General features: G+C 41.1%; 1 protein-coding gene across 4 annotated transcripts; it reads left to right on the top strand.

Moving 5' to 3' along the window:
- Window positions 1–83: 83 nt before the first annotated feature.
- Window positions 84–13976, top strand: LOC103405517 (centromere protein C). 4 transcript variants are annotated; one of them, XM_017324322.3, is made up of 14 exons: window positions 84–413; window positions 782–982; window positions 10021–10142; window positions 10225–10274; window positions 10362–10447; window positions 11006–11208; window positions 11293–11381; window positions 11466–11568; window positions 11704–11834; window positions 11978–12732; window positions 12828–12983; window positions 13070–13244; window positions 13350–13457; window positions 13612–13976. In XM_017324322.3, exons 2-14 carry the CDS (start codon window positions 821–823, stop codon window positions 13737–13739), a joined length of 2268 nt encoding a protein of 755 aa, XP_017179811.2. In that variant the 5' UTR covers window positions 84–413; window positions 782–820; the 3' UTR covers window positions 13740–13976. The 4 variants fall into 4 exon arrangements, with proteins under 4 accessions (XP_017179811.2, XP_017179809.2, XP_017179810.2 ...); XM_017324320.3 differs by having other exon boundaries at window positions 13064–13244; XM_017324321.3 differs by having other exon boundaries at window positions 12822–12983.
- Window positions 13977–15477: the final 1501 nt, after the last annotated feature.

Below are 15477 nucleotides of genomic sequence, written 5' to 3'. Positions count from 1 at the left end.
AACTTCACTGTCCTCTTTTTCGCTGTCCCCTCCCTGTACCATGCTCGTGTGGTGACACGTTCAACAGTCTAAAGGTTTCTGTTACGTTGGGACAGGTGTCATCAACGGAAGCAAGTGATATGGAGGAGACAGATGAAAGCGGGACACGAGATTCATACCTCCGATGCAACTCCCGCTCAAGATCCAAAACGATGTCAATCTCTCAAAATTTCAAAACTCAAATCCTCCTCGCCTCTTCCGTCTCGCAGACCCCTCGAGAACGACACAGACGGTAAATCTCCTCCGTCGTTTTCCTCCTCTCGCCTCCGTCGTCGCCCTCCTCTGGCCTCCGTCGTCTCCCTCCTCCTCTCTCCTTCTCTCTGGAATCGATCGATCTTTTCGAAGAGGATAAACAGATCTGAAATGGTGTTTAGGTACGCAGCTTGTTTGCACTTTTGTTTTCTATTTTTTTACCAAGTTTTTTTTCTCCCATTTCTGAAATCAATTCTTGCTATTTATTCTGGGTATTCGCTGTAATTTGTGTTCACTTAGTATTAGAAGCGAAATAAATTGTTAATTTCGACCACAATTACAAGGGTTTAGGGTTTCTGAGAGATCGGGTTTAAGGATTTGGTAAATTTTAATTAAGAACTTTGTAGCATTTAGCTGCTTAGTTTGTTTAAAGTTAATTTGTGGTGGAGTGTTATGGCTTTGATTATTGCTGGTGTAGCAAAATGCCATTTAATTAAATTACCCAAAACAAGCCCTAAACCCCTGTATTTTGTCTCTTTATTTCTCATAGGGCTCTCCTTTCGGAAAATTGAAATGTGAGAGGGAAAAGATGAATGACGCTTGGAACTCCGATCCAGTGGATCCGCTGCTGGGTTTCACAGGCCTCGCCCTCTTCCACCAGAGCTGCAAGGCTATTCCAGACAGTTCAACTTCCATTCCATTTGATTTCCACCGCGACCTCCAAGCCATCCATTCCCAGTTCAACTCCGCGGTACTTGCTAACACTACTCTACCCTCCAAAATATAAATTTTAATTCAATTTTTATTTTGGGTGAAATGTTTCCAGTTTAATTAAATTTCTGCTTACTGTAAGTTTGTTACTTTATATCGGGTAAATATTGTTGCAAGGTTTTTTTATTTTTTTAAATTTATGACCCAGAAAGTGTAGGATTAGTAATTTCATTTTTGTTTGGAATCTTGTATTTTGTTTTTATTATCTAGTTGATTGAGCTCAGTTTGACTATTTTGGTGTGGGTGCTTAATTGAAGCCTATATTTCTGTTGGTTGCTGAGAAAACTAATGGAAAATGTATAAATATATTTTTGGCACTTTGTTTTGAATTGGAATTTGAGAAGCTGAAAATCTTACCCGAGTTTGATTTTCTTTTCAGTTTTTGGGATACCTTGGAAAGCTCATAATATTATTTATTTTATTTTATGATTGCTTTTGTTAAAATTCAAAACTCCGCCTATGTCTTACATGGCCGGTCCCAAGCCCGGATAAAGGAGGAGGGGAAGGGCGTCAGGTAGTCGACAGCCGGCACTCCATGATCACGTCGAATCCTTATGAAAATGAATCCAGAACAAAATCGCGCTAAAGCTAGGGCGTCACCCGTAAGTGGCGCGCTGTGTGGCCCGAGCACAGTGATAAGTGAGCAAGGGTCGCTGTATCTCCATCGGCACCCGGATGCAGTGTTAAATGAGCAAGGGGGCTATAGAAACTTCTTTTCGAACGACTCCACTCAAAGTTGTTTGGGAGCATATGCTCCTATCAACTTTACCCGGGACACACAAAAGAAGTACTTTGATCCTATTAGACGGGGGAGGATGAAGAAGCTAGGACAGAATGGTAGAGTTCAAGAGAGCAAAATGCGTTTAGGAACGTGGAATATAGGAACTTTAACGGGAAAATCTATGGAAGTAGTGGAAGTTATGGTGAGGAGAAGGATAAATATTATGTGCCTACAAGAAACTAAGTGGGTTGGTAGTAAGGCAAAGGATCTAGAAAACTCAGGGTTTAAACTTTGGTATTCGGGCACAAATAGAACGAGAAACGGTGTTGGCATCATCGTGGACAAGACCTTGGTACAAGATGTTGTAGATGTCAAGAGGGTAGGAGATAGAATCATGGCAATCAAGATTGTAATAGGACAAGAACTTATCAATGTGATTAGTGCGTACGCACCTCAAGTAGGGTTGGATACGAGTTCGAAGGAGAAATTTTGGGAAGATCTTGGAGACTTGGTGCAAGGAATTGCTCAGATGGAGAAGTTATTTATAGGAGGAGATTTAAATGGACACGTGGGCAGGGAGACAGGCAACTATGGAGGTTTTCATGGTGGCCATGGTTTTGGGGAGAGAAACGAGGATGGGGAAGCTATCTTGGATTTTGCAATGGCATATGATCTTTTCTTAGCCAACACCTTCTTTAAGAAGAGAGAAGAACATGTGATCACCTACAAGAGTGGGTCGTCAAAAACACAAATAGATTTTCTTCTAATGAGGAAAGGGGATCGTATAACTTGTAAGGATTGCAAAGTTATACCAGGAGAGAGCGTGGCTAATCAACATCGCTTGTTGGTGATGGATGTACATATCAAAAGAGTAAGACAAAAGAACAAGACTTGGAAGTGCCCAAGGACTAGATGGTGGAATCTAAAAGAAGAAAAACAAGCCATTTTCAAAGAGAAGGTAATCACCCAATGTGTGTGGGATAGAGAGGGGGATGCTAGCCAAATGTGGGATTCCATGGCTAGTTGTATCCGAAAAGTAGCAAAAGAGGTATTAGGAGAGTCCAAGGGCTTTGCCCCACACCAAAAGGAATCTTGGTGGTGGAATGAGGAGGTACAAACAAAGGTGAAGACTAAGAAGGAATGTTGTAAAGCCTTATACAAGGAGAGGACCGATGAAAATGGTGAAAGGTATAGAAAAGCGAAGCAAGAGGCGAAGAAAGCTGTCAGAGAAGCTAAGTTAGCGGCTTACGACGATATGTATAAACGACTAGATACCAAAGAAGGATAGTTGGATATCTATAAACTATCTAGAGCAAGGGAAAAGAAGACAAGGGACCTAAACCAAGTGAGGTGCATCAAGGATGAGGATGGAAAGGTTCTTGCTACAGAGAACGCGGTTAAAGACAGATGGAGAGGTTATTTTCATAATCTTTTCAATGAAGGACATGAAATGAGTGCTTCTTTAGGGGAGTTGAGTAACTCAGAAGAGTGTAGAAACTACTCTTTTTATCGTCGAATCCGGAAGGAAGAAGTGGTTGTAGCTTTGAAGAAGATGAAGCATAAAAAAGCAATAGGCCCAGACGATATACCAATCGAAGTGTGGAAACTTTTGGGAGAGACAGGTATAACATGGCTCACTGACCTTTTCAATAGGATTTTGAAAACGAAGAAGATGCCAAATGAGTGGCGAACGAGCACTTTGGTGCCTATCTACAAGAATAAGGGCGACGTACAAAATTGCATGAACTATAGGGGTATTAAGCTAATGAGTCATACAATGAAGCTCTGGGAGAGAGTCATTGAGCATAGATTGAGGCAAGAGACACGGGTTTCGGACAACCAATTCGGGTTCATGCCAGGGCGCTCAACCATGGAGGCAATCTATCTCTTACGAAGATTGATGGAAAGATATAGAGATGGGAAAAAGGATTTACACATGGTCTTTATAGATTTGGAAAAAGCGTATGATAGGGTCCCAAGAGACATTCTTTGGAGGATTTTAGAGAAGAAAGGAGTACGAGTAGCATATATCCAAGCTATAAAGGATATGTATGAAGGAGCAAAGACTGCCGTAAGAACTCATGAAGGACAAACCGAAAGCTTTCCCATAACTGTAGGATTACATCAAGGCTCATCCTTAAGTCCTTACCTTTTTGCGTTGGTAATGGATGAGTTAACAGGACATATTCAAGATGATATTCCTTGTTGTATGATTTTAGCAGACGATATAGTGTTGATAGATGAAACTCAGGAAGGGGTAAATGCAAAGCTTAACCTTTGGAGAGAAGTGTTGGAATCTAAAGGTCTTCGCCTAAGCCGATCAAAGACAGAATATATGGAGTGCAAGTTCAGTGCAAATGGAGGCCAAAACGAGTTAGGGGTGAGGATTGGAGATCAAGAAATACCAAAGAGCGACCATTTTCGTTACCTAGGATCTATCTTGCAAAAGAACGGAGAATTAGATGGAGATCTCAACCATAGAATACAAGCTGGATGGATGAAGTGGAAGAGTGCATCCGGCGTGTTATGTGACCGCCGTATGCCACTGAAGCTCAAGGGAAAATTTTATAGGACGGCAATAAGGCCGGCGATGCTGTATGGCACAGAATGTTGGGGGGTGAAACATCAGCACGTACACAAAATGGGTGTAGCGGAGATGAGGATGCTTCGTTGGATGTGTGGGCACACGAGAAAGGATAAGATTAGGAATGAGGATATCCGGGGTAAAGTAGGAGTAGCCGAAATTGAAGGAAAGATGAGAGAAAATCGGTTACGGTGGTTTGGACATGTGCAAAGAAGGCCTACTGACGCTCCGATTAGAAGATGCGACTATGGGACAGAGGTTCAGGGCCGAAGGGGTAGAGGAAGACTTAGGAAAACTTTGGAAGAGACTCTAAGAAAAGACTTAGAGTACTTGGATCTAACGAAGGACATGACACAGGATCGAGCACAATGGCGTTCTAAGATCCATATAGCCGATCCCACTCAGTGACTTGGATTTTCCAAGTCTCCAACCGAGAAGTTTTCCTCACTCGGAAAATTAAGGGAATACTACCCCAACCTACATGCTCCACTCAGAAAGCTTCAACATACAAGCTTCAACAAAAGAAAATTCAAAGAACTTAGCGAAGAAGGCTTTGGTGTATTTAACACAATACGTTGAAATGAAGGAAAGCTTATTTATTGATATCCCCGATAAGCTACAAATATGTACATATACATGAGTCAAAATAAACACACAAGAGGGAGCCTTCACAAAGGTTGCTTAGGAGAAGTCTCAGCAGTCGGTAGAGCCCCAGAAAGAGAAGGCACCGGAGGGGGATCATTTGGAGCCTCAGTACTGGACAGAACCCTAGAAGGAGGAGGCATCAGAGGTTGATCATTTGGAGCTTCATTACGCGGTACAGCCCCAGAAGACGAAGGCAATAAATGCCTTTGGAACAAACCCACAAATCTCTGATGATCAAGTAAAACTTGACCATCAGTTTCCTTCATCTGGTCAAGCTTCCTCTTCATGTTTGTAGCATAGTCATGTGCGAGCCGGTGCAACTGTTTATTCTCATGCTTGAGCCCTCTAATCTCCTGTTTGAGACTCATCACTTCAGCCGCCAATGATTCAACTTGGCGGGTTCGAGCAAATAGGCGTTGGGCCATATTAGACACAGAACCTGCACACTGAACACTGAGAGCCAGCGAATCCTTAACAGCTAACTCATCAGACCGTTTGGAAAGTAGTCTGTTATCTTTGGGAGTGAGAAGGTTCCTGGCCACCACCGCAGCGGTCATATCATTCTTCATCACGGAATCCCCAACGGTAAGAGGACCAATAGGGGAGACGAAGGATGGGCGCCATATGTTGTCTGGATAAGGCGGGGCTGCCTCTTCAACAAGGTTCAAGTCAAAACGACGGTCGGAGGGGCCAGACATTTTCAAAGGTGTTGAAGAGAGAAGAGGTCGGACAAATCAAGATCTTAGAAGTGCAAGAATGAAGCTTCTACTGGTGGAGATTCAAGTGTGCTTTGGAACTTAATGCCAGCCCTTATAAAAATCTGCACTCGACGGAGCCTCAGAAATCGAAGAGGCGCCTGCTCAGAAATCGAAGAGGCGTTTGCTTTCTCAAAAGTTGGGCTGCTTAGAGATCACGAGGGTTGATCTCAGAAATCGAAGAGGCGTTTGCTTTCTCAAAAGTTGGGCTGCTCAAAGACCACGAAGGCTGATCTCAGAAATCGAAGAGGCGCTCGCTTTCTCAAAAGCTGGGCTCCCCAGAGACCACGAGGGCCGATCTCAGAAATCGAAGAGGCACCTACTTTTCCAGCCTTGTCAGCACCTGTCACACGCACACTCAGCTTTGCGGAAATTATGGGCATTTTGTCGAAGACTTCTGGGGAAGTAGAAAACACATGAATCTTACTGTTCAATCACCCACTTCCCACACGCAACAATAGCTCATGGGTACCACAGAAAACTTTGCCAAAGTTCTCTGCCAAAGTTGAGCACGTGAAGCTTGCAGCTCCCATTACATCGCTCTGACCAAGAAGGGTAAAAGAATAGCAAAGAAACAGCATTAACAAAGTTTAGACCCATAAATTTTGAAGGTCTAGCTACCATATTATTACCCACAAGGGTAAAGGAACAGTACCACTGCTGGATAATTGGAAAGTCCCTGTGTGTCAACCTCTGTGCTTCGTGGCAAGGTAGACTAGCAAACATGCCCAACCTTTACTCACATTCGAGAAAACACTCCCAATAAGATTGCTTGCTCCAAAATCGAAGAGGCACCGTCCTTCGAATCTCGAGAGCCAGACTCCCAACATGACTACTTTCTTAAAAATCGAAGAGAGGGTAAAGGAACAGTACCATTGCTGGATAATTGGAAAGTCCCTGTGTGTCAACCTCTGTGCTTCGTGGCAAGGTAGACTAGCAAACATGCCCAACCTTTACTCACACTCGAGAAAACACTCCCAACAAGATTGCTTGCTCCAAAATCGAAGAGGCACCGCCCTCCGAATCTCGAGAGCCAAACTCCCAATATGATTACTTTCTCAAAAATCGAAGAGACACTGCTCCCCGAATCTTCGAGAGCCAGACCCCCAGCATGATTGCTTTCTCAAAAATCGATGAGGCATCGTTCTCCGAATCAATCGAAGAGGCGCTCGCTTTCTCAAAAGCTGGGCTGCTCAGAGACCACGAGGGCCGATCTCAGATATCGAAGAGGCACCTACTTTTCTAGCCTTGTCAGCACCTGTCACACGCACACTCAGCTTTGCAGAAATTATGGACATTCTGTCGAAGACTTCTGGTGAAGTAGAAAGCACATGAATCTTACTGTTCAATCACCCACTTCCCACACGCAACAATAGCTCATGGGTACCACAGATAACTTTGCCAAAGTTCTCTGCCAAAGTTGAGCACGTGAAGCTTGCAGCTCCCACTACATCGCTCTGACCAAGAAAGGTAAAAGAATAGCAAACAAACAGCACTAACAAAGTTTAGACACATAAATTTTGAAGGTATTGCTACCATATTATTACCCACAAGGGTAAAGGAACAGTACCACTGCTGGATAATTGAAAAGTCCCTGTGTGAAAACCTCTGTGCTTCGTGGCAAGGTAGACTAGCAAACATGCCCAACCTTTACTCACATTCGAGAAAACACTCCCAACAAGATTGCTTGCTCCAAAATCGAAGAGGCACCGTCCTCCGAATCTCGAGAGCCAGACTCCCAACATGATTACTTTCTCAAAATCGAAGAGAGGGTAAAGGAACAGTACCATTGCTGGATAATTGGAAAGTCCCTGTGTGTCAACCTTTGTGCTTCGTGGCAAGGTAGACTAGCAAACATGCCCAACCTTTACTCACATTCGAGACAACACTCCCAACAAGATTGCTTGCTCCAAAATCGAAGAGGCACCGCCCTCCGAATCTCGAGAGCCAGACTCCCAACATGATTACTTCCTCAAAATCGAAGAGACACTGCTCTCCGAATCTCGAGAGCCAGACCCCCAGCATGATTGCTTTCTCAAAAATCGAAGAGGCATCGTTCTCCGAATCTCGAGAGCCAGATACCACATACCACTTTTTCAAAGTGCTCTGACAGAGTTAAAACATGTGAAACTGGCAGCTCCCACTACCGTGCTATGGCCAAGCAGGGTAAAGGAATAACATTACTACTTGTTAGGGAGACTCCTATATCTGTCGACCTCCATCCCCAACGGACAGGCAGACCTGCAAAAATGCTCAACCCTTCATCATATCTGAGAGGGCACTCCCAACGAAGCCTTTCGAAATATTCAGCTTTCTTTCCCCCCGATAATACCTCTGCAAACAAGCTATACTAGAGCAAGAATATCTCATATCATCAGGGTTAAAAGCAAGAGTATCCCATATCATGCTTTTTCCCTGTCTTTTCCTTTGGCCTTGTTTTTACCTGCAAGACAAGGAGAAAGAGAGCAATCAGTCAGCACTTGGAATCAAGCTTCCAGCCAGGAACTGACTGCCTGGAACCCCTTACCTGATTACTTACCTGGCATTGCTCTCGAGTACTCATCTTTAACATCTTATGTTTCCAGGGAAGATTCCGCATTTGCTTGAGGAACAGATAGGGCAAGTGCGAAGGATACAAGGAAGCATGTGGAGACAAGCGTAACAGCACACGTGCCGATACATCCATTACTCTGTCAAAAGCAAAAGTATCCCATATCAGCAGGGTGGAACGTACTCTAGATTTGATGGACTTGTTTTGACCCTCAAATTCTTCAGTCGGCCTTATACTCTGGAGGAAACCAGAAAACCCTCCAGCTCAGTTCAAGAATAAGCCTGTGGAAAGTTACTTCTTCAAAAGCAAAAGTATCTCATATCATCTCTTCTCATTTTTCTTCTCTTTATCCTTCATGCTGCTGCAAGATGGGGAGAAGGTGAACAATCAGTCGGAGCTCTGATTGCTTGCCTTGTCTGTCACCTTTTTCAGCAGACCCCCTAGCTCGGCGACTTGGGGGACTCCTACTACATGGTTTGTATCGCGCTTGACCAAGCCTGAAACTACAAGTAAGCTTCAAGTGAAATTGATACATTACCTTGTGCATCTCCACCAGTTAAAGATACCACCCCTGGATGGAGGAAGAGTACTTCCAGAGAAGATGCCACATCTACCTATGAGACAGATAAGGCAAGTCAAGACGACTCCACACTCCGATACTTAGAAGTTTCGTGATTACGAGATCATTCTCCCACAATATTTCCTAATGTCATTTGTACTAAATCATTCACTTGTACTCACTAAAGGAGAGCTTGAACCTATGTACTTGTGTAAACCCTTCACAATTAATGAGAACTCTTCTATTCCGTGGACGTAGCCAATATGGGTGAACCACGTACATCTTGTGTTTGCTTTCCTATCTCTATCCATTTATATACTTATCCACATTAATGACCGGAGCAATCTAGCGAAGATCACAAAAAGCGACCGTTTTCGCTACCTAGAATCTATCTTGCAAGAGAACGGAGAATTAGATGGAGATCTCAACCATAGAATACGAGCTGGATGGATGAAGTGTAAGAATGCATTCGGCATGTTGTGTGACCGTCGTAGGCCACTGAAGCTCAAGGGAAAATTTTATAGGACGGCAATAAGGCCAGCGATGTTGTATGGCAGAGAATGTTGGGCGGTGAAGCATCAACACGTACACAAAATGGGTGTAGCGGAGATGAGGATGCTTCGTGGGATGTGTGGGCACACGAGAAAGGATAAGATTGGGAATGAGGATATCCGAGGTAAAGTAGGAGTAGCCGAAATTGTAGGAAAGATGAGAGAAAATCGGCTCCGGTGATTTGGACATGTGCAAAGAAGGCCGAATGACGCTCCGGTTCGAAGATGTGACTACGGGACAGAGGTTCAGGGCCGAAGGGGTAGAGGAAGACCTAGGAAAACTTTGGAAGAGACTCTAAGAAAAGACTTAGAGTACTTGGATCTAACGGAGGACATGACACAAAACCGAGCGTAATGGCGTTCTAGGATTCATATAGCCGACCCCACTTAGTGGGAAAAGGCTTTGTTGTTGTTGTTGTTGTTGTTGTTTTGTTAAAATTCAAGAAGCATACTGAGAACCAATTAATTTTTTATTACTGAACTTATAGCTTTGTATAATGCAAAACTGGTTCTATAAGTATGTTCTCAATGTAATTTTTTGGGTTCAAGTTTCGTCTCAAATGAAGTCTTTCTGTATCTGATCTCTTGCACAATGGAATTCTATCAGTGGGTGGAAAGCATTCATAGTTAATTCTTTCTGGTGCTTTTTCAGGCCTCACAAGTTAAACTTGTAGATCAGGTAAAAAACATTTTAAGTGATACTTCAAAAACTCTGAAGTCTGGTAATCCACAAGCAACAAAACAGAAAAGTGAAGGTGTTCCTGAAAAGGCTAGGTAAAGTGTATGGCTGGTGCTTTCATTTCCTTAAGTACTTTTTACAGATATAGGTTGATATTTTATTATATTCATTTTGCAGTCAACCTAATATGAGTTTGCTACTGCCTTTTGACATCAATGGGCTTGAGTGTAAGTTGCACTCCCTCTGTGTTCCTGAATTTTTAATACAAACCCTTGTGCAACTGTAAATTTTAATGCTTTCTGATTGGTGCACAGATGCTAGAAATGGAAAAGAGAATTTCAGGGGTGATGCTGCATTGGTTGCAGATCAGCAAGCTATCCATATCCGACTCAAGCCGATGGTACTTACTCACACAATCTCCTTCTCATTTTTGACCCACTTACTTATTCTACTATATCAAATAAAAATTTTTGGTTTACTTTTATTTCTGCTTAGCCTCAGTTTATCTTAGGTTAATATTGTTCTTCTTAACATGCTACCTTTTCCAGTATATTTATTCCTTAAATTTATAACTGGGAAAACGAATGACAAGTAGATAAAAGCATATTAATGTGGGTTTTTTGACAATTTGTTTGAACCTTGTAATTGGGTAGTCTGAAAATTGTTTCATAGCTTTGGCAATTTTAATCTTGGGAAAGCCCACAGCATACTATTTTTTTTTATTATTCTTTTTATTTATGATTAGGTTTGCTAAATTTAAAAAGGTGAATTTATACCTTAACATCTCGCATACAGTGGGGAACAGACTCTATAAGCATGTTCTCATTATAGGGTTAATTTTTGTCTTCAATAAAACCTATTTATATGTAATTGCTGTTATACATGTAATGCAATCACTTGTACACTGCATTTCAATCACAGAAGCAATAAAAGTTAATTCTTACGGTGCTTTTTTCAGGCCTCACAACATAGTCCAAGTAAACCTAAAGATCAAGTGGAAAACATTGTAAGTGGTACTTCAGAAATTCTGGAGCCTGGTAATCGACAGGCATTGAAACAGAAAAATAAAGTTGTTCCCGGAAAGGCTGCGGAAAGTCCCCGACAGAGAAGACCAGCCTTGGGTCTTAAACGTGCTCGGTTTTCTATGATGCCTGATTCCAGGTAAAGCATATGGTTGATGCTTCATTTTATTAAGAAGTACTTTTACCTCTTTTACGGATAGAGGTTGATGTTTGTTACGTGCAGTCAACATGAAACGAGCTTGCTACCACCTTTTGATGCCCAAAAATATACAGACCCAGAAGAATTGTTCAAGGAACTTGAAAAATATGAGAGTAAGTTGCACCCCGGTTGTATTTCGTAATCTTTGCAAATCCTAGTCGAACTGTAAAATTTATTGCTTTCTGATTCTTACACAGATGCTAAAAAAGAATTAGAGAAATTGAAGGGTGGTGCTATATTGGATGCATACAAGCACAATCCATCCCCAATTAAACGGACCCGTCGGCCATCGATTCTGAGGTAATAATAAATTTTATTTAATGGCCATAAGGTAAATTTTTTCATCTATTTGTTCATTATGCCTGCATTAGTATATAGCATGCTTTTTTCTTTTTTTGTTTTGGGATTAAGATAGCATTGTTTTTTATGATGCAGAAAGCGGGCTAAGCACAAGCATTCCTATCCGCTGATGGATTTTGAAAGTGGTGAGAATGGTAGTCCACTGAATCATAGCACACGAATAAAACCTAACGAAAATGTTGCATGGGAGGAGATGGATTTAGCCGGTAAGAAAATCCTGTTAAACAGGTCTTTTAGTATCTACCGTAGATCAAGACAGATCTTTGCGTAGTATGCATATACATACATTTTTCACTTCCCATCCCCTTATTATTCATTCCTAGGGGCATGATAACTGTGACCGTTACAGGTTCATTAGCTGAGGAAGTGAATGTTGGAGATTTTGATGAACTGCTGTCTCTAAGTACTGAATGTCTAGAAGGTGATGGGGCGGTCACTCATGTACAGAAGTGTTTGAGGATGAAACCAATTGAACCAGAGAAATCTGACGTCCCAGAATTGCAAGGTATCCCTAAGGGTGACTGTTTGACAGACATAGATAATTTGTTAAAAGGGTTAATCAGTTCAACAGGTGTGAAGCATAGAAAGCGGGCAGAAGGGTCTATTCATTTTGCATCTCCAAAACCACCAAAAAGCCCTTTTACTTCAATTCTGGATTTGCATAAGAGAATTTTACATTCAAGTCCATCAAGCGATCCATTTTCAGCTCATGGTATCGATCAGTTGCCAGTGCCAAATCCTTCATCAGTTGAGAACCGAAACAAACAATCTGAGCTGGTTGACATGAGAGAGCAGATTACCGTTTCTAATGCGTTGAAGTCCCCTTTCATTGAACCAGACAGTATTGAAGTTGCAGTGATAGGTGGTTCATCTGATGTGGATATTAAAGAATTCAGTTATGCATCGAAAAGATCTGTGAGTGAAGATTCAAGTAAACATGATGCGAGAATTGATTTTGGCTCAAGTGGATCTCATGTTGGGCTTGAGGATAACATTGGAGGGAGTAACATGCATAAAAGGGTTATAAATGATACATCACATAGCCCTGGTGCCAATACGGATGCTTGGGACAATGGGGACAAGGGAGACAATGACGGGGATGAGGTCTGTTTACCTTTTGGCTTCTTTTTTTTTTACATTTTTTGTTTATGGAATTGTACATTTTTTCTGATTTTGTGATGTTTTGTGACAAGATACAGGTCGAAAATGAACATGAGGAAGCAGTGGCTAGTGCGGAGCCTGTACTGAATGTGGCAGATTCAACTTTAGGAAAGGCAGGCAACACTCTGAATGACAATATGCACCCTGATGCTGATACTGATAATAGGGACAATGTGGCTAATGATGGGGACGAGGTCTGTTTGCCCTTTTGGCTTGTTTATATTTATTTTTGGAGTTGTAAACATTTGCTGATTTTCCGATGTATTATGACAAGACCCAGGTGGAAGACAAACATGAGGAAGCAGTGGCTAGTGAGGAGCCTGAACTTAACGTGGCAGACTCAACTTTGGAGAATACAAGCAGCGCTCTGAATGAAAATATACAGATCAAAGAAAACTCACGCCCACGGATAAAATGGAAGAGCAGAGAAGTTTCTAGAAGGAAAAGTCTAGCAGGTGTGTACTCGTGCATATGTGCCAACATACAAATATCCACTTCTGCTGCTGCTTCTTTACTGCTATTGTTAATATTCATTTTCCGTTTGAATATCAACTTCTTAGGGGCTGGTACAACGTGGCAATCTGGTGTAAGGCGAAGCACGAGGATCAAGACTAGACCCTTGGAGTATTGGAAAGGGGAGCGGCTGTTATATGGACGTATACACGACAGTGAGTATTTTGTTTTGACAGTCAAAATGCTCTTTGCTTTCATTTTTATAATTACTAGCCCTCTCACGTGTATCTGATTGCCGTTTCACTTTCTATTACACATAAGAAATCCACGAGCAAAACAAGTTAATCATACTCATACTGGATGTTGCAGGTTTGGTTACAGTAATTGGGATTAAGTACGCCTCTCCAGAAAAGGATAATGGAAGAGGTCCTCTGAAGGTGAAGTCATTCGTCTCTGACGAATACAAAGAGCTTGTTGAGCTGGCAGCTTTGCATTGACATGGCCGATCACTTAAGAATACAAGATTTGAGATATGTAATGGCGATTCTTGTTCGCTCCATCCCTGCAAACTTTTTTTCGTTTAAAGAAGTATTTGTCGAAGCGGATGCCCTGTCTTATGAGTAAACTGGAAAGATTATTATTGTAGGAGTAACCATGGCTGCCTTTTGGTACAACCTTACTCCATGACGATCAACATATGAAGAGTCATACTCGTTACCCTTTTTATCTTCAAATGCCATTTGTTTCATACTTTTATGGGGTTTTCGTAACGCGTATGGAAGGGTAATTTGGTAATTTTGTCGGTGCCCACGAAGTTGTTTACATTTCGTCTTGCCCCTCTAACTTGGAGCTGCTAACAAAAATGGCAGCAAAGGTTTTGATATTTTGTGATGGGACATGATATGATCAACCACGCAGTTTAGGAAAGTAAGGAAAGGTGATCTAACTTGTAGAGCTTAATGCATGTTTAATGAACATTGGACATTCAGTCTGTGGACTGTGGTTCCAATGCTTAATTTTAATGGCGTCACAAAAAAGAAGTCTCGTTTGGTCTTAAATTGGATAACTTGTCATATTTAGGAGACGCTAAAAGAGTAAATAAAGAGAATTTATACACTATCAAGATGGAAAAATATTTTTTCATCACAAAATCGTATGACTGGACGGGATAAGTTTCTTTTATGCCTACTCCGATTTAATCCCCATCAAAAGGAAAAATCATTCACTAGAATCACTATTATCTTCACGCACTTGCTAAATTATATGAGTTGTATAGTTGAGTTCAATCACTAGAATCACTAAGTCCCGGCCGTGCAGTCATTCTCCTATGTTAGAGTGCTTTTATAGGAAGTAATAACATTGCTAAATCATAAGTAGTTCCTAAAAGCACTCTAAAATAGGATAATGACTATTTATAAGTACAATATGATTTTCTAAAATATACCGTTACTAAATCATAAGTACTTCCTACAAAACACTCTAAATTAGTAGAATGACTACCTAGCACTTAGTACCATTTGACAATTAAATATGTCATTAGATGCCTCTATGACTGTCAAATGATGATAATATTAAGACAAATTTTATTTGAATTTATATAACCTTTTTGTATATCCAATTTACTCTCTACACCCATATTATTTTTAATTCAAGAATTAATCTCTTTCAACCCAATTTTTTTATTTAAATTACACTCACAAAGCCAATTCAAAATGTAAATTTATCTTTACACCCATTTAGAAAATAAAAACCCAAATTGAATAATTTGGTGAAGTTTCTGCTTGTTTATGGGAATGAAAGCTTTATGGAGTTCGAGTTCTGTGGACAAGTTGAATAATTTGGTGAAATTTCTACTTATTTATGAATCTTCCATATACTAATAATAGTTTTTCTTTTTGGTTTCCCCCTTCGGATTTTATAGCTTGAACTTGACGAACACTTCTATTGTTGAGAAGACTAGATGTGTAGTAATGGCAAAAAGGTTAAAACAAACTTCAAATCAATTAAAAATATATCCAGAAAAAATATTAGGGTTTTTTTTTGGTTGGAAATAAAAGAATATTAGGTTGAAAAGGGAAAATTCTCCAGCTCCATCCTCATTTACTCAATGCCATTGCTACTCCTCTGTATACTTCTCCACATCTAATTAAAAAAAAAAAAATAGGAAGAAGAAATAATAAGATTTCCTTCATAATGTTTGGGAGGGGAGGCTTTGCCACCATATACACTACGAAA

This window comes from Malus domestica, chromosome 17, assembly GCF_042453785.1.
Source record: "Malus domestica chromosome 17, GDT2T_hap1".
NCBI lineage: Eukaryota > Viridiplantae > Streptophyta > Magnoliopsida > Rosales > Rosaceae > Malus > Malus domestica.
This window is presented reverse-complemented; position numbering and strand designations above follow the sequence as displayed.

Bases quoted from the DNA above. Each gene is read 5' to 3' on its own strand.
- LOC103405517 (XM_017324319.3), top strand. From the start codon at position 821: ATGAATGACGCTTGGAACTCCGATCCAGTGGATCCGCTGCTGGGTTTC. The intron at 10,143-10,224 runs GTAAAGTGTATG...TTCATTTTGCAG, and splicing joins GGTGTTCCTGAAAAGGCTAG to TCAACCTAATATGAGTTTGC. The intron at 10,448-11,005 runs GTACTTACTCAC...TGCTTTTTTCAG, and splicing joins ATATCCGACTCAAGCCGATG to GCCTCACAACATAGTCCAAG.